Consider the following 24,343-nt stretch of genomic DNA (forward strand, 5'->3'; position numbering starts at 1 on the left):
ACACATTTATTTGATTATTTATTTACTAACAATAAATGAATGTGGTGTGTGTGTGTATACAATGACAACAGGTCCATAGCGGACCAACATGACGTGTTACACAAGATGGAGATTTAGAGAGTGAGAGCGAGGGAGAGAGCAAGAGAGAAAAGCAACACTTGGATACATTTGGGAACTATACTTATAATAGCCCTAAAACCTTGCCCCGAACTGCCGCTCTTATGGGTAAGAAGTGTAATGCATGTATTTACGTGTTGAAGGTCTTCGTTGGGTATCTTTGTTGGGCCCAGGCCTTCGTGGGCTTAGTGAGAAAGGTTTGACAGAGGCCTTGTTCTTTGGCTGACCGTCTCCTTCGTTCTCGGGTGTAAGTATATGATTGTCCACAAGATGTCACAATGTCCTTTCTCTTAAGTTGTCTTTTTCCTTGTATTCGTTCTGGAAGAGTGGTCTTCTGAGGACAGCTAATCAGCGGAATAGATGTTCCCATGGGGAATGGGGATGAAAGCAGTGTAGACAAACGATGACTTGAAGAGAATAACCAGAAAGTCCTGCTTGAATTCCTCATCTTAGATACAGTACTCAACCGTAGCATTGATTGTTAAGAGGTTCCTTTGTCTTCAATCTCATGTTGCGTTTTCAGGGTCGTGACTAATCGTAGACCTCGGCTGCAGCTCGTGGTCATCCCAGTCAGATATATTAATTATTAACTCAAATGATTTATACCCTCGAGTAAAAAGGGGGCGTTTCCATCTTGCTGACACCTCTGGGTTCCCTGGGGGCGTAGCTAGTTTCGAGGCAAGGTATCAGAATTTACTATGATCTCGTTTGGAGAGCTAAAATCACAATTTTATCGTCACAAAAATATTCTCTTTATCCTGGATACTTCACGCTGTGTGGAAAAGATGTAAACATGATATAGACCGTATGAAAACTCTTCAAGTTACAATGTTTTTGTTATAACATCTTCGTTTAATGACATGACAAAGTAGACATTAATCTTCCACATTCCATCTCTCATCATTACCAAAATTCGGAGGATGAAATATATTGCCTTCCTGGTGTTGAGGGAGAAGTTTTTGCTCCTGCACCACACTGTCAGGTCATTGACCTCCCTGTAGGCTGACTCATCGTCACCGGTGATCAGGGCAACCACCATCGTGACGTCAAAGACCTTGATAATGGTGTTGGAGTCGTGCTTGGTCACACAGTCGTAGGTGAACAGGGAGTACAGGAGGGGACTAAGCACACATCACCTCCACCACGCTGACCCTTAACACAGGGATGTTACCTACCCTCACTACCTGGGGTCAGCCCGTCAAAGTCCAGTTGCATAGAGAGGTGTTCAGACCCAGAGTCCTAAGCTTGGAGGGGATAATGGTGTTGAACGCTGAGCTGTAGTCTATGAACAGCATTCTCACATAGGTATTTCTCTTATCTAGTTGGGTGAGGGCAGTGTGGAGAGCAATTGAGATTGATTGTGGTCATCTTAAAACACCCAGTCCTCTGGGTCAGCGACGGCCCTCACACCCGGCTCGATGTTGTCAAAGCGTGCATAAAATGCATTGAATTCGTCTGGTAGGGAGGCGACGTTGGGCAGATCACGGTTGTGTTTTCCTTTGTACTCTGTAATAGACTAGCCCATGCCTCGTGTCAAAGCCTGTGTGATCTGATTCCACCTTATTCCTGTATTGTCTGCGGAGGTCATCGCGGGCCTTCGTGTACTTACTGCTGTCTTTGGCTGTAGCATCAGTGTTTTCTGTGATAGCTCTGTGTGCTATATATATCACACACACCCTATACCATTCAAGTTTGGACACACCTACTCATTCCAGGGTTTTTCTTTATTTTTGCTATTTTCTACATTATAGAATAATAGTGAAGACATCAGAACTATTAAATAACACATGGAATCATGTAGGAACCAAAAACGTGTTAAACAAATCAAAATAAATGTTATATTTGAGATTCTTCAAAGTCTGTTGCCTTGATGACTGCTTTGCACACTCTTGGAATTCTCTAAACCAGCCTCATGAGGTAGTCACCTGGAATGAATTTCAATGAACAGGTGTGCCTTAAGTTAATTTGTGGAATTTCTTTCCTTAATGCATTTGAGCCAATCAGTTGTGTTGTGACAAAGTAGGTGGGGTATATAGAATATAGCCCTATTTGATGAAATATCAAGTCCATATTATGGCAAGAATGGCTCAAGTAAGCAAAAGAGAAATGACAGTCCATTACTTTAAGACATGAAGGTCAGTCAATACAGAAAATGTCAAGAACTTTGAAAGATTCTTCAAGTGCAGTCGCAAAAACCATCAAGCGCGATGATGAAACTGGACATAGGAAAGGAAGAGGACCGGCACATGAAAGGAAGTCCCAAAGTTATCTGTGCTGCAGAGGATAAGTTCATTAGTTACCAGCCTCAGAAATGGCAGCCCAAATAATTGCTTCACAGAGTTCAAGTAATAGACGCATCTCAACATCAACTGTTCAGAGGAGACTGGGTGAATCAGGCCGTCATGGTCGAATTGCTGCAAAGAAACCACTACTAGAAGAAGAGACTTGCTTGGGCCAAGAAACATGAGCAATGAACATTAGGCTGGTGTAAATCTGTCCTTTTGGTCTGAGTCCAAATTAGATTTTTACATTCCAATTGCCATGTCTTTGTGAGACGTAGAGTAGGTGAATGGATGATCTCCGCATGTGTGGTTCCCACTGTGAAGCATGGAGGAGGTGCGGTGATTGTGTGGGGGTGCTTTGCTGTTGACGCTGTCTGTGATTTATTGAGAATTCAAGGCACACTTAACCAGCATGGCTACCACAGCATTCTACAGCGATACGCCATCCCATCTGGTTTGGGCTTAGTGGGACAGATTTGTTTTTCAATAGGACAATGACCCAACACACCTCCAGGCTGTTTGAGGGCTATTTGACCAAGAAGGAGAGTGATCGAGTGCTGCATCAGATGACCTGGCCTCCACAATCGCCCGAGCCGAGTGCGATGGGACAAGGAATTCCTGGCCGGCCAAACCCTCCCCTAATTCGTACGACAATTGTGCACCGCCTCATGGGCCTCCCGGTCACGGCTGGCTTTGACACAACCTGGGATCAAACCCGGGTCTGTAGTTTCGCCTCAAGCACTGCAATGCAGTGTTATGACCCTTGCTCAGCCGATGCATTTTCTATTGAAGCCGGTGACTGAGGTGGTTCACTCTTCAATGTTATCGGTGGAGTCATTAAACATATTCCAATCAGCACTAGCAAAGCAGTCCTGAAGCATACCCCCTGATTCTGGTGACCATTTCTCAACGGAGTGAATCGCGGGTACTTCCTGTTTCAGCTTTTGCTTGTAAACAGGAAGTAAAAGTACAGAGTCGTGATCTGATTTGCAGAATAGAGGACGAGGGAGGGTCTTGTATGCTTTCTTGTGGGTAGAATAGCAATGGTCTAGGACTTAATCCCCCCCTAGTGGTTTGGAGACGTGTTGATGAAAGTTGGGCATCAAGTGACTTATTGATGCCGACTTAAAATTGCAGATAGTTTGTAGCCTTGCACAGTTTAAGCGCCAGCTTATTCTTTTTGTCCTGTGGTGAAATGTTTACAGCAGTCCCGATAACAGCTGAAAACTACCTCGGGAGATAGAAGGGCCGGCATTTGACCATAAGGTATTCCAAGACTGGTGAACAGTGGGTTGACACTTCCATCGTGTTGGAATTACCACACCAGTTGGAGTTGATGAGGAGGCAAACGCCTCCCTCCCCCCTCGATTTCCCCGACTCCACTGTCCAGTGTGGCCAATGAGAATTGAGAATCCGAGTTGAATAGCCGTGGGGGGGTATCTTGTCTGAGAGCCATGTTTCTGAAAAGCAAAGAATATCGCAATTCCGAGAGTCTCATTGGTAGCAAATTCATTTTATTATCAAGTGCTTGTGCCAGTAGAATGGAGGCTTTCCCTTTCACTTATTCTCACCAAGAACCCCCCTTTCACTTATTCTCACCAAGAACCCCCCCCCCCTTCTCTTGCCTCTGTAACGCCAGCGTTTCCTCTTCGGTAGCCTGAAAATTGTTGGAATTACAGAGAGAGCCCAGGGCAGATTAGCTGATGTAGAAGCCAGAATAGGGGTAAGTAACTAAAGATCTGATGTTCAAGAGTTCTTGTCGGTTGTAAGAAATAGAGGATAGATTACATGTAAGTAGACTAAAAATAAACAAGATTTTTCTCAAAATAGCGAAGTTGGGCCAGAGCTTGCAAACCGGTGGCCTTTCAATACGGCGCCATGCTGAAATAGGCTGGAAAGGAGCCAGAGGTCAGGAAGCTATTTACAATGAACAGAATGTTGGGTCCAACAGTAGGCATAACCTCTTTTAGTAGTCTAGTAGGGCTCACGTACATGGAGTTGCCGTACGTGCTTCCTGACCAGAAATGCTGGTATGGTGTCAGCTACTGTCAATCGGAGTTCTAATATTTTCTATCTTTTCTGTAAAGAATCGTTAAAAAAAAATTGCAGAGATCAGGTAATGCGAGCATGTCCCTGTTAAGCCAGCCGCATGCTTCCCACCCGAAACTGTTCGGTACAGTTTGTGCATATTATTAACGTTTTGGATTATGGTTCGGGTTTTGTCGGCTATTTGGGTGGACATTTTTTTTTCTCTGCGCCTCGTGTCTGTGATTGGTCAACTGCAGGGGTGCTTCTTGTTGATTCAGCCCAAAACTCCATGTGGATTCAGCATGGTGAATGACAACGTCATGCATCGATTGACTGATACGATTCTAGCCATGCATTATATAAACACTACCATGTAAATGCCAAATCATGGAGGGAGATTGCGGAGACGCTGGAGTCCGACCCAACCACTTGTTTAAAAAAAAAAGTGTTCGCAACCAGTTCAAGGCAAAGAAAAGAAACAAGGGCCGCAGTGGAGATGCTGGTGGAAAGGCTTCTCCAGGAATGTTGCTGGCTTTTACGGCAGGTGAAGCAACATGTCATCTTCACCAAAGGATGGGGTATGTTGTATTTTTCTATTGTAGTTAACGAAAAGGGTAGCCATGTTTTGCCAACAATAGCGAGCCAGCTAATGCTAGCTACTTGGCTGGCTAGCCTAGCAGAATAGTCGTGCAGGGGAAGCAAGCCAACCAACTAAACTAAAGATCTTTTCAACTTTTGATTAAACAATTTTGTCATAGAAAGAAAAACATAATCTTCCCAAAGTCAATGTTTGGTAGCAAGGTCCAGCTAGTCAAAATGTTGCAAACGTTTGAGCAGAGTTGAGTAGCTAGGTCAGGCCTAGTCAACTCTGCTCCAACGTTTGCAACATTATATAGTCTATTGTGGTCTCGTTTTAATGACATTTGATGTTCATTAATGTTTTGAAATGTGTACTAAATAGCCCTCTACTCTTTTTTTATTTTCAAGGAACAAACACCAGTGAATGGAGACGGCACCTGGTTTTGTTCTCTGTACCCCAGCACTTCCTGTTCACCGGCCCCAAGCACGACCTCTGTCCCCAGTACTAACTGGTGACTGGCCCCCAGCCCATCTCCCACACTGAGTTGCAGTGCAGAATTAGGAGCAGTCTCCATGCAGGACTTGGGCAACTCTATCCTGGGCCCACCTCCGAGAACTACTCCACTGGCTTGCTCCTCACCGACGCCACAGAGCAGCAGCAGTAGTAGCAGGGGTGTGAGAAGAATGGAGAAGAGGGCTGCAGACTCCGTCTGGACATCAAGATCTGGACATCAATATCTGGACAACATCATGCACCAAGCCACCAGCTTGTCCCAGAGGTAAATAAATCAAAATGTCAGACTTTACTCTGATCTCCTTTCCTCTCTTCTGTTTTATTTTTTCCTCTTCACCATGCACACTCTCCAGACACTCCTAATTTCCCCCCTCTTCTCATCCTCCCCACAGGGTCCTGGCACCTATGGAGGAATTCGATCACCAGCTGCATGAAATTAACAACTTGTTCTGTTCAGATGTCTCAGAAGTCAGACAATAGACACTTTAATTTCTATTCCATACGCACTTTTGTTAATTACATGTCTGTTTTACTATTGTTCTGGAATATTTATATTGCTGTTAAATATTTATATCTACACTCTTGACACTATTTGACCCTTTTGTTGTTTACATGTCTGTTCATAGCAGACACAAATATTTGTAACTACACTTTGACACATTTTATTCCATAGACACTTGTTTTACATGTCTGTTCTCAACAGACACTTTAGTATTGTGGTATATTTTCAGAAGCAAGAATAAAGGTGTATTTGTGTGCTGAAAAAGCACTTTCATTTCAATACAAGTTGTTTCAATGGATTATATTTGAACATCAATTGCTGACAACTACTTTACAGGCTTGTGGTATAGTTCGGTCTAATCTAAATTACTGCACACTGAGGCATCCCAGAATCGGGTTGAATTTTATTAACAAGATTTAAAACTACTGGTTACAGTGCACTCAAAGAACTAAGTGTGCATCCATCAAGAACCTTCATCCTTGAAGATGATGCGATGATGCCGAATGCATACTCTAACTCTCCGACAACGAGAGGGGGTAGTTCCAGGTATGCCCAGGTTTATTGAGATGTTACCTGTCATTCAGGAGGTGTCCAAGAGAAAGTCATATGAGGTAAACAAAAAAATATAACATTTTCCAGGATGCAAAAGCCTTGATAAAATGGCACTTGTCATAAAGAGGTGTATGCATGTATGCAGTAACAAAGGAAATTAGAAACAGAAAAGTGACATTTATTCCAACTTTCTCAACATACCAGTTCAGTGATTTCCTAAATTCAACACACCTAAACTAAACTAAATGCATGCTCTTCAACCGATCGCTGCCTGCACCTGCCCGCCTGTCTAACATCACTACTCTGGACGGCTCTGACTTAGAATACATGGACAACAACAAATACCTAGGTGTCTGGTTAGACTGTAAACTCTCCTTCCAGACCCACAACAAACATCTCCAATCCAAAGTTAAATCTAGAATTGGCTTCCTATTTCGCAACAAAGCATCCTTCACTCATGCTGCCAAACATACCCTTGTAAAACTGACCATCCTACCAATCCTTGACTTCGGTGATGTCATTTACAAAATAGCCTCCAATACCCTACTCAACCAATTGGATGCAGTCTATCACAGTGCCATCCATTTTGTCACCAAAGCCCCATATACTACCCACCATTGCGACCTGCACGCTCTTGTTGGCTGGCCCTCGCTTCATACTCGTCGCCAAACCCACTGGCTCCATGTCATCTACAAGACCCTGCTAGGTAAAGTCTCCTCTTATCTCAGCTCGCTTTTCACCATAGCATCACCCACCTGTAGCACGCACTCCAGCAGGTATATCTCTCTGGTCACCCCCAAAACCAATTCTTTCTTTGGCCGCCTCTCCTTCCAGTTCTCTGCTGCCAATGACTGGAACGAACTACAAAAATCTCTGAAACTGGAAACACTTATCTCCCTCACTAGCTTTAAGCACCAGGTCTCAGAGCATATTACTGCACCTGTACATAGCCCTCCTATAATTTAGCCCAAACAACTACCTCTTTCCCTACTGTATTTATTTGTTTATTTTGATCCTTTGCACCCCATTATTTTTATTTCTACTTTGCACATTCTTCCACTGCAAATCTACCATTCCAGTGTTTTACTTGCTATATTGTATTTACTTTGCCACCATGGCCTTTTTTGCCTTTACGTCCCTTATCTCACCTCATTTTCTCACATCATATATAGACTTGTTTCTACTGTATTATTGACTGTATGTTTGTTTTACTCCATGTGTAACTCTGTCGTTGTATGTGTCGAACTGCTTTGCTTTATCTTGGCCAGGTCGCATTTGTAAATGAGAACTTGTTCTCAACTCTCCTACCTGGTTATTAAATAAAGGTGAAATAAATCAAACGTAAAAAATAAAACACCTGGTCTTCCAGGGTTGCCTACCTCTGCTATAGGTTCTGCATTTAAGAACTACACCTTGTCCAGGCCCGTAGAAATTCTGTTCGGGCCAGTAGAGTTTTGGCCGACTGGGCCAGTGAGAAAAGTTAATGTTGGACTCTGGCGTGTTTCATATGCAGCCAGGTATCGAACTGACTGAATAAAGTCTATCTCATATATCCTTTCCAGTCATAAATCATACAACATATATTCATGGTTTCGTATATAAAGCAAAGATCTCGTTTGTATTTTCGATATGAAGTCCATCGGGACTTGCCAGACAGTGGCGTTAAAGTGAGTGAATCGTCAGGAGCCTACTGAATTGCATCGGTAAGAGCTGTTCATTTGGCTCCCTAATTTGCACACTGGAAGGCTTTTCGCCAATTAATCTGCAGATAAATTATGAAAACATTAGATGACGATGGTGAATCCTCCTCGCTGCAGGAACAATATGTAGGCTGGTGGAGAGAGAGCCTCACTCTGGTCCAAAATATAATATAAGAAAACAGATTGAATTGTTTTAAAAGCTAATGATACTTATATGATATTTTCAAAGATATTGATCTAGTGATTTAATGAAAAGGTTGACAATAAGAGTAGTCCACTGCTGCTTTCTGTGTAGTAAAGGCCATGATTAACACCTGCTTCATTATTCAATCAGTCCTGCATGGCAGGTAGCTGAGAAAATGGCTCTTAAAAGGAAGCTTGAAGCCTGCAGTCCAAATTAAAATGTTCCTGTGTTTTATATCATATTGTACAACAGCTGATGAAACTAACACTGTCAAAGTGAAAATGTGTAATCAGTGTTATTTCCTCATAGTTGCTGGGTGAAAATACAATCTAGCATTTCAATGTACCAGAGGCCACCAAAATAGTGCCTGTTCTGCAACAAAGAAAATGCTCGGGGGAGCCAGGCTGGCTACTTTTTCTATTTGGCTGGCTACTCCATGTGCTTGTGGAAAACACTGTCAATGTCAGTGGAAATAATAAAATCATTGCATATGAACTACTTATTATTTAGATATCTTACATTCAATAAACCAATCTTGACATGGGTAGCTGCCAGATTGACAGAGGTATTCAGGGGAGTTAAAGGAAGATAAATTAAGTGATTTACATTAACCACACTACGGGACATAATATGCGTTCCATGTCCTCTGTTGCTAATTATGACAGGGAGGAATGGAGCACTACCAGACCGACAGTCAGTCTCTATTGGTTTTGATCAGGTCCTCAGTAAATAACAAATGCTATATACTCTCTAGGAGTATTCTGTTAACCACATGATCATGGTTATTAAAAATGTAGATTGTTTGACTAACCCTTCTTGCGTTCTCTCTCATTCACTCCCTCTCCCAGTGTTTGCCACCTGTACCTACTCCAGCCTCCTGTTCGTGTGTTTCCTGCACGATGTGAAGAACGTCCTTAAGATGTACCGTCTGAGCTCGGGGGAGGAGCTCAGGACGTTCCCCCTGGATGTGGGCTCTGTGGTGGGCTTCACCGGACGCAAGAGGGACTCTGAGATCTTCTACTACTTCACCTCCTTCCTCTCGCCAGGTAGGCTATCAAAGACCAGGGCTCAAAACTGCGACCCAAGCACTCACATTTGTGCAACACCTATTCTTAATCGGTCGCTAGGGTGCCAGTGGAGAAAATAAGTATTGTTTTTGTTCATGTTAGTTTTTGGTTTACAATGTGCTTTTATTATCAAGATGTATTCAAACACAATGGATATGCAGACCAGGAGGCCTATTGTGCAGTGCATTGTTTGAATATACATTTCTAAAGGCATCTCCAAAAACCTTCTCAGTTAAATGTTGACTAAAGAGTAGGCCTACCTGGCAGACTGATATCATGATGATTTGTTTCAATGACAGCGCATTTGTTTTGGAAACTCTGCCATCACATGTAGCCTACACTGTACAGTACAAAAACACTGCTAGCCAAACACAACGTGTACTTGGACGCTCCCGCCCAAAAATCTTTTGATTGTTCCCAGACCTCAAATGTGATTTAACCTGGGCTGTGTCTCAATGGGCTGCGTCTCCAATCCACCACATCCGCCGATGTCGTCCTTCCGCATCTGTGGTGCAAGGTGGCAGAGCTAGAGCAGTGTTTATCAGACCATGAGACATCCTGAAAATCAGTTCTTCTCACAAACACGGCAGTAGCGTCCAAAAGGTTTGGCCGACAAACTATTATGAACACTCTATTGAAAGCTGACTCACGAACACCGTGGTTTTCCATTTTGGCCAGTTAAAAAATGAATGGAACTACAGTGCATTCGGACAGTATTCAGACTCCTTGACTTTTCTACATTTTGTTACGTTACAGACTTATTCTAAAATGTATTAAATCGTTTTTTCCCCCATCAATCTACACACAATACCCCATAATGCAAAGCAAAAACAGGTTTTTAGAATAGTTTTAATAAAAATAGAAAATAAATAATTGACATCACATTTACACAAGTATTCTGATCCTTTACTCAGTACTTTGTTGAAGGACCTTTGGCAGCGACTACAGCCTCAAGTCTTCTTGGGTATGACGCAACAAGCTTGGCACACCTGTATTTGGGGAGTTTCTCCCATTCTTCTCTGCAGATCCTATCAAGCTCTGTCAGGTTGGATGGGGAGTGTCGCTGCACAGCTATTTACAGATCTCCAGAGATATTTGAATGGGTTCAAGTCCATGCTCTGGCTGATCTTTCTTATATCTCTCAGATATAGGACAGACACTTTAGAACAAACTTCCTTCAGCTTTTTTTTGGGGGGGGCTGTCTGTTGTTCCATGTAGTGAATATGTTATGCAATACATTTGTATGGGCTAATACCAGTAATGCCAAATTCAATATTTCCATTCCATATCTTTTGTAATCTATTTTTTTGATACCTTAAGATTTCTTCAAATTCAAAATCAACTAAATTTACCAAAAGATAAAACTGATTTCATAGTGTACTACAACTGTAGAGTGACTTCAAAATCCCTAAAAAGAACACACTTTTTTTTATTTAAAAAAAAGAAAAAATATTTGTCATTTTTAGCCTGGTTCGGAATGAATCCAGGCACATTATGGGACGCAGGTTAGGACATTATCGCTGCGCAGCGGCACAAAATTGGTTCGACCAAATCATGTGCTGGTGCCGTCAACTGAAAAAGTTGGTGCCACCAGTGAATCAGACACAGACAGACAAAAAAAAACACACACACACACACACACTGTGGTGGGCTTCTTCAGATGCAATAAGGACTCTGAGATCTTCTACTACAGAGTGACGCAGCGATCTAAGGCACTGCATCTCAGTGCTAGAGGCGCCATTACAGACCCTGGTTCGATACCAGGCTGTATCACAACCGGCTGTGGTTGGGAGTCCCATAGGGCGGCGCACAATTGGCCCAGCGTTGTTAGGGAGACCGATACACATGCATACACACGCACAGATGTTCTACTGCTTCACCTCCTTCCTAGGCTATCATATTTCCCTCGATTCTGAGTTAGAGACCGATACACATGCATACACGCGCACAGATGTTCTACTGCTTCACCTCCTTCCTCTTGCCAGATACCCCCCCCACACACACACACACTTTCTACTATTTCACCCCCTTCCTCTCTCTTGTCTCTTGTAATGTACAAATGTAATTCAGATGTGATTTTTCTACAAATAAACTGAATCTGAAAAATATAAAATGACCTGTCCCTCCTCTCTGTTCCGTCCAGCTGTTATCTATCACTGTGACCTAACCAAGGAGCCCCTGCATCCCCACGTGTTCCGGGAAGTCACCGTCAAGGGCTTTGACCCCTCTGACTACCAGACCACTCAGGTGAGATACCTACCATATTACATGTACATGATGACCCTTCAAAGGATGGTATTTTACATACAGTGCCAATGAAAAAGAAAGTGGATTTAATTGACCAACATTTCGGCTAAAGATGAAACGTTGGTCAAATATATCCACCCGAATGAGAGATGAGTGTGCAGCCTTTTCCTATGTATAGTGTATCTTCTGTTAGTCAGGACCTCACCTAAAGGGTGTGTTCTTTATTTTATGTACTTTGTGCTTTTCTTTACTAACACAAATCACCAGAATTGACTGATTGGGTGTGTGTGGTTTGTCACTTCAACAAACCTCTGTGTATACACAGAGTGTACAAAACATTAGGAACACCTCATATTGCATTGCACCTCGTTTTGCCCTTAAAACAGCCTAAATTCGTCGGGGCATGGACTACAAGGTGTTAGCTGGATGTCCTTTGGGTGGTTGACCATTCTTGATACGCACGGAAAACTGTTGAGTGTGAAAAATCCAGCAGCGTTGCAGTTCTTGACACACTCAAACCGGTGCTCCTGGCACCTACTACCATACTCCATTCAAAGGCACTTAAATATTTTGTCTTGCTCATTCACCCTCTGAATGGCACACATATACAATCCATGTCTCAATTGTTTCATAGCTTAAAATCTTTCTTTAACCTTTCTCCTACCCTTCTACACTGATTGAAGTGGATTCATGGGATCATAGCGTTCTCCCGGATTTACCGGGTCAATCTGTCATGGAAAGAGGATGTTTTCTGCACTCAGTGTGTATCTGTCTCCAGGTATTCTACCCCAGTAAGGATGGCACAGAGATCCCCATGTTTATTGTCCATAAGAAGGGCCTGAAGCTGGACGGCTCTCACCCAGCCTTCCTCTACGGCTACGGAGGGTTCAACATCTCCATCACTCCCAGCTACAGGTACAACCACAAGTCACACTGCTAGCTACAGGTGAAACCACAAGTCATACTGTTAGCCACAGGTAAAACCACAAGTCACACTGATATCTACAGGTACAACCACAAGTCACATTGATATCTACAGGTACAACCACAAGTAATACCTGTGTTTCCCATATGCGCCGTTCGTCAGCTAAATAGACGATAACAGACTCATTGATCTGCTGGCTGCTTTTTCCACTTCATTAAGATGGTCATACCAAAATATGTAAAAAATGATTTGATACAATTTTGAATTTGGACTTTATTACTATAGCCCATAGAAATGTGTTGAATAATACATTCATAAATGTAAAAATGGACGGTCTCTAAAAAAAATTAAACTAGGTTTTAAAGTGTCTGTCCTATATCTAGGACATCCTCATCGTCTAATTCATTTTCGGAGTCCAAGAGAGTCAGCATGGCACGATCGTCCTCCAGAAAGTAGTCCATCACAACTCTTCCCCACTGACCTTTGTTGATAATGCCTGATAAATTCAGGGCAGCAATGTTATTGAGAGCAGTAGCAACACTTGCAGTTCTCCATATCTTTCAAAAAAGCCACGGTAGCAAGGATTATCTACACATATGAGAAGCTCATGTTAAAGACATAAGATGCTACATGGCAGACCAATCTGAACTCATCTCTCAGCATGTCCAGCCCATCCATTCTCTCAGCCATTCATGGCTAGCGGGAAGATTCCTGACTTTTTCGTTGGCTAAACCAACTAGGTATGTAATTTAACAATTGTATTCGCACATGTGCCAGAAGGCATTTCTGCCCAAAAGCACATTTTGATGAAAAAAATGTTTAAGTTAAAATGCCTCTCATGTGAAGTAGTAACGTGCGACATACACCTAGGTTCTTGAAACGGGTCACATATAATAAAGCTCAAGAAATATTTGGTTGTTGTTGGCAGAAAACTACTTCCATACTTCCATTCATTTAAAACAACAGTACCGGGTTACCTTTAGACGAGTTCTGTGACTGTTGTGAGGGTTGTAGAGCAAAACAGAATACACCATTTTGTTTTTGAGAGTCTCATCTTTCCTTAGTGGCCAAACCGCTCGGCATTACAGACGTTTTTTGTGAGAAGACCGATTTTTGGGATTCCTGCTGGTCTGACTAACAGAGCTGTCACTCTGCCACTTTCCACGGCAGATGCAGAAGGCCGATATAGGCGGATGCGGTGGATTGAGTCGCAAAAAACAAACTGACAGATTTTGTTAATTAGATTGTGGCATGGGTGCTTCAATAGACTCTTAATTAAAATATATTGATATAGGCCTACTGATTTGATTAGTATTGACAATGGAGTAGTTAAAAGCTGCTGTATGTGTATCAAAGCACATGATTAGCACCTGCTTCATTCTTCAATCATACCTGTAGGTCTATTCATGGGCGCCTGACTTTGTATAAAATTGGAGGTGCACAATCTGGCAGGGGTCTGGGGGTCCTCCCCTGAAAATGCTAGAATTTTTAAAACCATGTTCTTACAATTCTATATTGGTTCTCAACAGGGAATCTATGTTTACTTGACAGAACACAACCTTTTTTCTTAGTTTCTTCCCACAATAAACTAAATTGAAATAGCAGGCTAGAGTTAATATTTGCCATAATAGATGTAGTAAAAGGGTAGACTAGACTACTTTTTCTGACTAGATTAGTAATCTACCACCTTCCCTCAAAGTCCTACCCACAGTTATTTATTGACAGGTCTGAAACCCTACCAAATCTGTCACTCACAAATGTCCTGCCCCCTCCCACCCACAGCAATTGATTGACAGGCCAAACTGTTAAAAGGTTGGTTGACCCAAATTACAAAATGGTTTCCTTACCCTAAAATGCTGCTGGCTGCGTGGTCAATCCGACGTCTGCATTGGCCGCGCAGCGTTTACGGTGATATGGCCTTCACAGAGCTGATTTGAAGGAAGTTGTCAAGGAAGTGAGTTTGTGTTTATACTGGACCTTCCGCCCCCATCTACCGTCACCCAATCATGCCATTGCGGAGCTATATGGAGCCTTCCGCATTGTTATAACATTTGGGAGGTGTACTGCGTTGCAGTACAGAGCTCAATTTGGCCTCTGCATGCCTCTGGAGACTCCACAATTGTGTCACACCATCCATATTGAGCCTCCGACCACATTTTCAGATCAAGCAAAAACAGCAGCAGAGCCAATAAAATACGTCATTTGAAGAACAAACATTATTGTTGCAATTCATACCTTACAAGTCATATTTACAGTTTACTGCATCTCAAGAGACAGGTTTAATGTTTAAAAAAAAGGGTTATCTTACTTAGAAAATAGTCCTGATCGTATAGGCCTAGGCGATATCCACATCAACTAACACACTGAAAACATAAATGTTCAGTCATTTGAATTGGAAAGTCATGTTTTTCTGTTCAATACCTCAACTCATTTTACCAATCTGGGAGCTAAAGTTGTGAAAGTATTCAATAATTTAGCCGTGTATTTCGGATGGAATCAAGGCATTGGAATGAATCAGAGGCCACCAAATTAGAGCTTGTTCTGCAATCTTTTCCCCCTAGAACTCACTGGTTGGCTACTTTTTCTATTTGGCTGTTATATTGGTAGCTACAGATAAAACCACATGTGACACTGCTAGCCACACATTTCATCAAGCTCCCGGCGAACAGTTCTTGTGCTGACGTTGCTCCGAAAGGCAGTTTGAAACTTGGTAGTTTCAGATGATTTTATCTGAGCTACACACTTCATCACTCGGTGGTCCCTTTCTGTGGCCTACCAGAAATAGCTGAATCCACTAGTTTGAAGGTGTGTCCACATACAGCCTTTTGGTTAATCGTTCAGCACTACCTTGACTAGTACAGATGTATTGTTGCCATGTAAGGCTGTTTAAGGTAACATTATTTGCAAGCAGTGTTTCCATTTACTGTCTTTTTGAGGAGTATCATATCTTGGCCCTTCTACACAATGCTTTCTATCTACCTTGACTTGTTTAGACAGAGTAAATTAAGTAACAGGATGTTAAATGTTGTTTTTTCCAGTGTATCACGGCTGATCTTTGTCCGACACATGGGAGGAGTCCTGGCGGTAGCCAACATCAGAGGAGGAGGGGAGTATGGAGAGACCTGGCACAAAGGTAACACAGACACAGGTTGCCAGTCACTTGAGAGAAGAGGACCCTCGGTTATAAATTCCAGACCTGCCAACATGCACTAACTTTGCCTACCAACTACACTCTGTCCATGTATGCAGGTACGCGATCCGAGATAAAAGTACGCAGAAATTAATAGGGCCTGATTTTTTTTTTTTTTTACATTTTAAGAAAAAATAAATCCGCTGAGTAAATCCCGATTCTCTAGCTGCAACACACAGACATGTACGGAGTTTGTGTCAGCGGACATGGAGATTAATACATCATTATTGGACGCAGCTACCCCGTCTGCCCCGCCTCCTGTTTGATGTGATGCTGAGTTTGCCGACTGTCAGCTGTGTGTAAACACATGGACAAATCCCTTTTCGACTCCGTGTGTTGTGGAAAGGTTATTGTTTAATTGTTTCAAGCTAACGTTAGCGAACAAAAGATGGACATTCAGTGGGCTCTAAAGTGTCAGCAGTTCACTTGCATTTGCTAGTGAAAGAAATGAAATACAAATATGAAAAGTAACTGGTCGCATTTGTGTGAGTGTGATATACATTTAATTCTGCGTCTCATTAGTTGTATTTTCCACGTAAAATTACAACGATCACGCAACCTGATAGACTGTAGCTGTAGTTGTGAACCACGTCACAAAAAGCATTACAAAAGTATAATAAAAAATACGTTGGGAGTTTAGAAGACTGTGTGATGGAGAATGAATGAGTGTCCGGTATTAGCTATAGAAGCAATGCTTCTAAAATGCCTTTGCACTAGGTTTGAGATTTGATCAATTTCAAAAATTCTGAAATGATGTATGCACTGCAAAGAAATACAATAGGCACCTTTACATAGGCTGAAACACCGGACTCTTCCAGCGAACAGCGTTCAGATTCCCTTTGCGCTAGCCTACTGAACAGCGTTCAGATTCCCTTTGCGGTAGTCTACTGAACAGCGTTCAGATTCCCTTTGCGGTAGTCTACTGAACAGCGTTCAGATTCCCTTTGCGGTAGCCTATTGAACAGCGTTCAGATTCCCGCTTACTGAACAGCGTAGTCTACTGAACAGCGTTCAGATTCCCTTTTTAGTCTACTGAACAGCGTAGTCTACTGAACAGCGTTCAGATTCCCTTTGCGCTAGCCTACTGAACAGCGTTCAGATTCCCTTTGCGCTGAGCCTACTGAACAGCGTTCAGATTCCCTTTGCGCTAGCCTACTGAACAGCGTTCAGATTCCCTTTGCGCTAGCCTACTGAACAGTGTTCAGATTCCTTTGCGCTAGCCTACTGAACAGTGTTCAGATTCCTTTGCGCTTACTGAACAGCGTAGATCTACTGAACAGCGTTCAGATTCCCTTTGCGGTAGCCTACTGAACAGCGTTCAGATTCCCTTTGCGCTAGCCTACTGAACAGCGTTCAGATTCCCTTTGCGGTAGTCTACTGAACAGCGTTCAGATTCCCTTTGCGGTAGTCTACTGAACAGCGTTCAGATTCCCTTTGCGGTAGTCTACTGAACAGCGTTCAGATTCCCTTTGCGCTAGCCTACTGAACAGCGTTCAGATTCCCTTTGCGCTAGCCTACTGAACAGTGTTCAGATTCCTTTTGCGGTAGCCTACTGAACAGTGTTCAGATTCCCTTTGCGGTGTTCTAGCCTACTGAACAGTGTTCAGATTCCCTTTGCGGTAGCCTAGCCTTCCCTTTGCGGTACCTACTGAACAGCGTTCAGATTCCCTTTGCGGTAGCCTACTGAACAGCGTTCAGATTCCCTTTGCCCTTTGCGTTCAGATTCCCTTTGCGTAGCCTACTGAACAGCGTTCAGATTCCCTTTGCGCTAGCCTACTGAACAGCGTTTAGATTCCCTTTGCGCTAGCCTACTGAACAGTGTTCAGATTCCCTTTACTGAACAGTGTAGCCTACTGAACAGCGTTCAGATTCCCCTACTTTGATTCCTTTGGTAGTCTACTGAACAGCGTTCAGATTCCCTTTGCGCTAGCCTACTGAACAGTGTTCAGATTCCCTTTGCGGTAGCCTACTGAACAGCGTTCAGATTCCCTTTGCGCTAGCCTACTGAACAGCGTTCAGATTCCCTTTGCGCTAGCCTACTGAACAGTGTTCAGATTCCCTTTGCGCTAGCCTACTGAACAGCGTTCAGATTCCCTTTGCGGTAGCCTACTGAACAGCGTTCAGATTCCCTTTGCGGTAGCCTACTGAACAGCGTTCAGATTCCCTTTGCGCTAGCCTACTGAACAGCGTTCAGATTCCCTTTGCGCTAGCCTACTGAACAGCGTTCAGATTCCCTTTGCGCTAGCCTACTGAACAGCGTTCAGATTCCCTTTGCGCTAGCCTACTGAACAGCGTTCAGATTCCCTTTGCGCTAGCCTACTGAACAGCGTTCAGATTCCCTTTGAACAGTCTTCCCTTTGCGGTAGCCTACTGAACAGCTTCAGATTCCCCTACTTGTTCAGATTCCCTTTGCTAGCCTACTGAACAGCGTTCAGATTCCCCCTTTGCGCTAGCCTAGCCTACTGAACAGCGTTCAGATTCCCTTTGCGCTAGCCTACTGAACAGCGTTCAGATTCCCTTTGCGGTAGCCTACTGAACAGCGTTCAGATTCCCTTTGCGCTAGCCTACTGAACAGTGTTCAGATTCCCTTTGCGCTAGCCTACTGAACAGTGTTCAGATTCCCTTTGCGTTAGCCTACTGAACAGCGTTCAGATTCCCTTTGCGCTAGCCTACTGAACAGTGTTCAGATTCCCTTTGCGCTAGCCTACTGAACAGCGTTCAGATTCCCTTTGCGCTAGCCTACTGAACAGCGTTCAGATTCCCTTTGCGCTAGCCTACTGATCAGTGTTCAGATTCCCTTTGCGCTAGCCTACTGAACAGCGTTCAGATTCCCTTTGCGCTAGCCTACTGAACAGCGTTCAGATTCCCTTTGCGCTAGCCTACTTAAGCTCCGTGTAGCCAGTTTGCTGTCTGTGTCGATGCAATCATTTGTTTTTGTTTTTATGTTTTCAAAATGATTTTGTTTTTAGTGTTGATTAGGAACCGTGTCTAAAAAGACAATACTTGTGAGCTGGCCCTAGTGATTGGCCCTGTTTGAGAGGTGACAAGCGTTCCTCTACTATAGAGACTTGGGGGCATGTGCTAAGAAAAACGTTATAATGATCTCCATTCTACACTGTACATGTAATAGAATAAACATACAGGCAATCTGTGCTAATTCCACAAAACATATATTTATTTGAAATGTTCTGTAGTCTTTTATTAATGTTTTGTAAATACCTTTTCAGAGGACTGAACCAGGTGTGACCCAAAATGTTTGTCTAAGCACATGTGCTGATGAAAAACAAGTAAGCATAGGTCCCATGCATTAACAAAATGAGCAGCTAATTTAGCAAATCATTGTTATTGCAGCCAGTCAGTAAAGCGATGTCAGACGATGCGAGTGAGGGAACTGAGAGAAACAGACAGAGCAGCAGCAGTAACCCCGAACCCTACAAAGTAGAGTGCATGTGCCTCAAAGTTCCTTCCTCGATACCAGGAGAAGTGGTCATGCTTAATGCAATCCAAGCTATCATATCATGCATTTTGTACTTTGTGTAAGTAGTAAGTATGATGTTGACATTAGTCATCAAGGAAGCTCAGGTAAGTGCTTACATATAAGGATGCTAAATTATTTGATCCAGTTGAAGTCGGAAGTTTACATACACTTAGGTTGGAGTCATTAAAACTCTTTTTTCAACCACTCCACACATTTCTTGTTGACAAACTATACAGTCATGGCCAATAGTTTTGAGAATGACACAAATATTAATTTTCACAAAGTCTGCTGTCTCAGTTTGTATGATGGCAATTTGCATATACTCCAGAATGTTATGAAGAGTGATCAGATGAATTGTAATTAATTGCGAAGTCCCTCTTTGACATGCAAAGAATCTCCCCCCCAAAAATTCCACTGCATTTCAGCCCTGCCACAAAAGGACCAGCTGACATTATGTCAGTGATTCTCTCGTTAACACAGGTGTGATTGTTGATTAGGACAAGGCTGGAGATCACTCAGTCATGCTGATTGAGTTCAAATAACAGACTGGAAGCTTCAAAATGAGGGTGGTGCTTGGGATCATTGTTCTTCCTCTGTCAACCATGGTAAACACGTGCCGTCATCATTGCTTTGCACAGAAAGGGCTTCACAGGCAAGGATATTGGTGCCAGTAGGATTGCACCTAAATCAACCATTTATCAGATCATCAAGAACTTCAATCAGAGCGGTTAGATTGTTGTGAAGGCGGCTTCAGGGCGCCCAAGAAAGTTCAGCAAGCGCCAGGACCGTCTCCTAAAGTTGATTCAGCTGCGGGATTGGGGCACCACCAGTACAGTACAAAAACATCAGGGACAGACTGATATCAGGGACAGACTGATACCTCCGAGAGCCATTTCCCCCCATCATCCAGGAACAGTTTGGTGACGAACAATGCCTTTTCCAGCATGATGAGTGGCTCTGGGAATTTTTTGTTGTTGATATTTTGGGTCCATGGCCAGGAAACTCCCCACACTTTAATCCCATTGAGATATTGTGGTCAATCCTCAAGAGGCGGGTGGACAAACAAAAAGCCACAAATTCTGACAAACTCCAAGCATTGATTATGCAAGTATGGGCTGCCTTCAGTCAGGATGTGGCCCAGAAGTTAATTGACAGCATGCCAGGGCGGATTGCAGAGGTCTTGAAAAATAAGGGTCAACACTGCAAATATTGACTCTTTGCATCAACTTCATGTAATTGTCAATAAAAGCTTTTCACACTTATGAATGCTTGTAATTATACTTCAGTATTCCATAGTAACATCTGACCAAAATATCTAAAGACACTGAAGCAGCAAACTTTGTGGAAATTAATATTTGTGTCATTCTCAAAACTTTTGGCCACGACTCTAGTTTTGGCAAGTCTCTTAGGACATCTACTTTGTGCATGACACAAGTAATTTTTCCAACAATTGTTTACAGACAGATTATTTCACTTATAATTCACTGTATCACAATTCCAGTGAGTCTGAAGTTAAAATACACTAAGATGACTGTGCCTTTAAACATCTTGGAAAATTCCAGAAAATTATGTCATGGGTTTAGAAGCTTCTGATAGGCTAATTGACATCATTTGAGTCAATTGGCGGTGTACCTGTGGATGTATTTCAAGGCCTACCTTTAGCCCCAGTGCATAATTTCTTGATATCACAGGGAGTCTTCAATATTCCCAGTTAAGAGGTTTTAGGTTGTAGTCATTATGGGAATTATAGGATTATTTCTCTCTATACCATTTGCATTTCGTATATCTTTGACTATTGGATGTTCATTAGGTCATTAATATGGTCAAATCTGGAAACTATCATCTCGAATATAATATAATAATATATATAACATAATAAGAATATGTTAATATAATTTCGAAAACAAAACATTTATTACATTTAAACATTTATTCTTCCAGTGAAATACGGAACCGTTACGTATTTTATCGAATGGGTGGCAACCCTGAATCTAAAGATTGCTGTTACATTGCACAACCTTAAATGTTATGTCATAATTATGTAAAATTCTGGCAAATTAATTACGGTCTTTGTTAGGAAGAAATGGTCTTCACACAGTTCGCAACGAGCCAGGCGGCCCAAACTGCTGCATATATCCTGACTCTGCTTGCACTGGAACGCAAGAGAAGTGACACAATTTCCCTACTTAATATTGCCTGCTAACATTAATTTATTTTAACTAATTATGCAGGTTTAAGAAAGGCATTGATGTTCATTGTGAGGCTTCATTGGTGCCACGAAAGTGCTTTTTTCGCGAATGTGCTTTTGTTAAATCACCCGTTTGGCGAAGTAGGCTGTGATTCGATGATAAATTAACAGGCACTGCATTGATTATATGCAACGCAGGACAAGCTAGTTAAACTAGCAATATCATCATCCATGTGGAGTCAACTAGTGATTATGTTAAGATTCATTGTTTTTTATAAGATAAATTTAATGCTAGCTGATGTCAGGAATATTTTGAAGCTGGTATCTACAAGATGTTTGTCCCTTGGCCAGTGTATCAACTGCCTTCTGCAGCAATGGGATCCTCTCACTGTTCTTTGCCGATGAGGTATCAGGAAACAAGACCACTGTGCCCCCAAGCTCCACCACAACAGCCACATCCTCCTCCTCGTCCTCACTTGAGCCCTCTGCTAGGCAGCCCAAGAGTTTTTCCTCCTCCTCCTCCACATTGCCAATACCACTGCTCAAGCCCCCAGCTGACTCTACGAAGCCCAAACCTGGCTCGACAAGCCCCCACCTGGCTCTACAAAGCCCCCACCTGGCTCCTCCGAGCCCTCCGAGCCCTCACCTGGTGCCTCCACAGGCTCCTCTGAGCCCTCACCTGGATCCTCCAAGCCCTCACTTGGATCCTCCAAGCCCTCACCTGGCTCCTCTGGAAGCAAAGTCAACTTTAAAGATTCAACTGCAGAAACGAGTGTTGTCCGTCTGCAAGCCAGACACTCACTACCATGATGGCAGAAACAAGTAGTGGTGTCAAGCCTACACTCTACCTGGAGAGACAAAACCAGCTTCCTGACAAGGAGCTGTCCATTGGCCAGGACACCCCCACCTACATAGGAAGCCAAGGCAAGCTGGATCTGCAGACCTTCTATCTTGATGTCAGAAACGTATTTTCTTCTGTAGCAGACTACATGTTGCTGATATTTCCATTTGGAGATGTGCTCCTCCAGCATGCAGTGGTCGCTGACATTGCCAGCAGGCAGACTGCCAATTCCTCATCCCGTAACTTGTTCATGGCTCTCTTTCCCTGCGTTGTTCCTGAGGGGAACCTCTGTTGATCTGGTGGAAGATGAGTTTAGACTCTATCAGGCAACAACCTTTGAAGCAGAGTCTGGTCAACATGCGCACGGATCAGGCCTGGAGAGAAATTGGCACAATGAAAAGGGGGAGCAGCCTGGTCTACTTCCAGCTGTGAGGCTGGGGATATTGGTCATATTCCACAGCAATGCAGACTGCAAATGAATATTCAGTCTTGTTTCCAAGAACAAAACACAGTACAGCACCTCCCTCATTAAAGAGATGCTGAGTGCCCTCGTTACCAATGTTTCAATGATTGCCAGAGGTACAGTTTTCCACAGAAAAGTCTACCCTGTTGCTCAATCTGCTAACTACCAGGCAAATCTGTCTAGGAAATGACTTCCTGAACATGTAAAGGTGTCCATAAGATTTGTTCTCACCCCCTGTTTCCTGTCATAGCTTTTTGGTTTTATTATGGAGAACATGTTTATATGATACTGATGCTCTGCTTCAAACATTTGTTCTTATCATATCAGAGTTTTTTAAAAGTTATCGTGGATAAGACGTTTGTACATTTTGTGCCTAAATAACTTGTGTTAATAAACTAACGTGTGTTTAATAAAATAAAAAAACTCCAAGAATAAAGGCCCTTTGTGTGTTCTTTCTAATTACATCTTGTGAGTGACTTTTACCATATGTGTAAGTGGAATGCTGTCAAGATAGAAAGTATTCCAACCTTTTATAGACTTGATTTGGTACAATTCTATAATTGCGATCAGACTCACAAACAGCGGGGGGAAAGAAAACCCAAATTCGGCGAGTGCTAAATATCTAATTTGCCGCGCGCGTCTGATACTCTAAAAAGTTGGACAGGGTTGGCAGGTTTGAAATTCTAATTCCTGAACTTTACACACACTCATTCGTTCTGTCTCTCTCTGTGTGTGTGCGTGTCTTTCTTTCCTTCTTTAGCGGGCATGCTGGCCAACAAGCAGAACTGCTTCACAGACTTCCAGTGTGCAGCAGAGTACCTCATCAAGGAGGGCTACTCATCCCCCTCCAAACTCACCATCAATGGAGGGTCCAACGGGGGCCTGCTCGTAGGTAGGGCCCGCAATGATAGCATCACTATTGTTTGTTGCTGATGCTTTTAGACAGTGAGCTCACGCCCAGTCTGAAAACTAACCCTGGCACTACCCTAACCTGTTGAGATCTTCCTCACCTGTGTGTGTGTATGTCTCTTGCTGCCTGCTAACCTTTTTGGTGCGTGTCAAACTTCTCACCTGTGTGTGTGTGTGTCTGTCAATCCCTTTCTGTCCTCCAGCGGCGTGTGTGAACCAGAGGCCGGAGCTGTTTGGCTGTGCCGTGGCCCAGGTGGGCGTCATGGACATGCTCAAGTTCCACAAGTTCACTATTGGCCACGCCTGGACCACCGACTTCGGCTGCTGCGATGTCAAGGAACAGTTTGACTGGCTCATCAAGTGAGTGATCCTCCTTGCTCAAAACCATTCATCTTGGGGCGACAGGGGAATTAGGTTTGCAAAATGCTATCATATCATGCAATTATACCATTCATAAATTGGTGTGTACCAAACATTAGGAACACCTTCGTAATATTGAGTTTCACCCCCCCTTGCCCTCAGAACAGCCTCAGTTTGTCTAGGCATGGACTCTACAGGGTGTCAAAATTGTTCTACA

The 24,343-nt window shown here is 43.0% G+C and overlaps 1 protein-coding gene across 1 annotated transcript in view; it reads left to right on the forward strand.

Moving 5' to 3' along the window:
• LOC118386759 (prolyl endopeptidase-like) overlaps positions 1-24,343 on the forward strand; it is a 45,993-nt gene that overhangs the window by 18,439 nt on the left and 3,211 nt on the right. Inside the window, exons 9-14 of the mRNA XM_035774537.1 lie at positions 9,307-9,504; positions 11,669-11,772; positions 12,551-12,687; positions 15,736-15,830; positions 23,618-23,749; positions 23,970-24,126. Coding sequence (XP_035630430.1) covers positions 9,307-9,504; positions 11,669-11,772; positions 12,551-12,687; positions 15,736-15,830; positions 23,618-23,749; positions 23,970-24,126 — 823 coding nt within the window. The remainder of the gene's footprint in view (positions 1-9,306; positions 9,505-11,668; positions 11,773-12,550; positions 12,688-15,735; positions 15,831-23,617; positions 23,750-23,969; positions 24,127-24,343) is intronic.

Source organism: Oncorhynchus keta, chromosome 8 (genome assembly GCF_023373465.1).
Source record: "Oncorhynchus keta strain PuntledgeMale-10-30-2019 chromosome 8, Oket_V2, whole genome shotgun sequence".
NCBI classification, from domain to species: domain Eukaryota; kingdom Metazoa; phylum Chordata; class Actinopteri; order Salmoniformes; family Salmonidae; genus Oncorhynchus; species Oncorhynchus keta.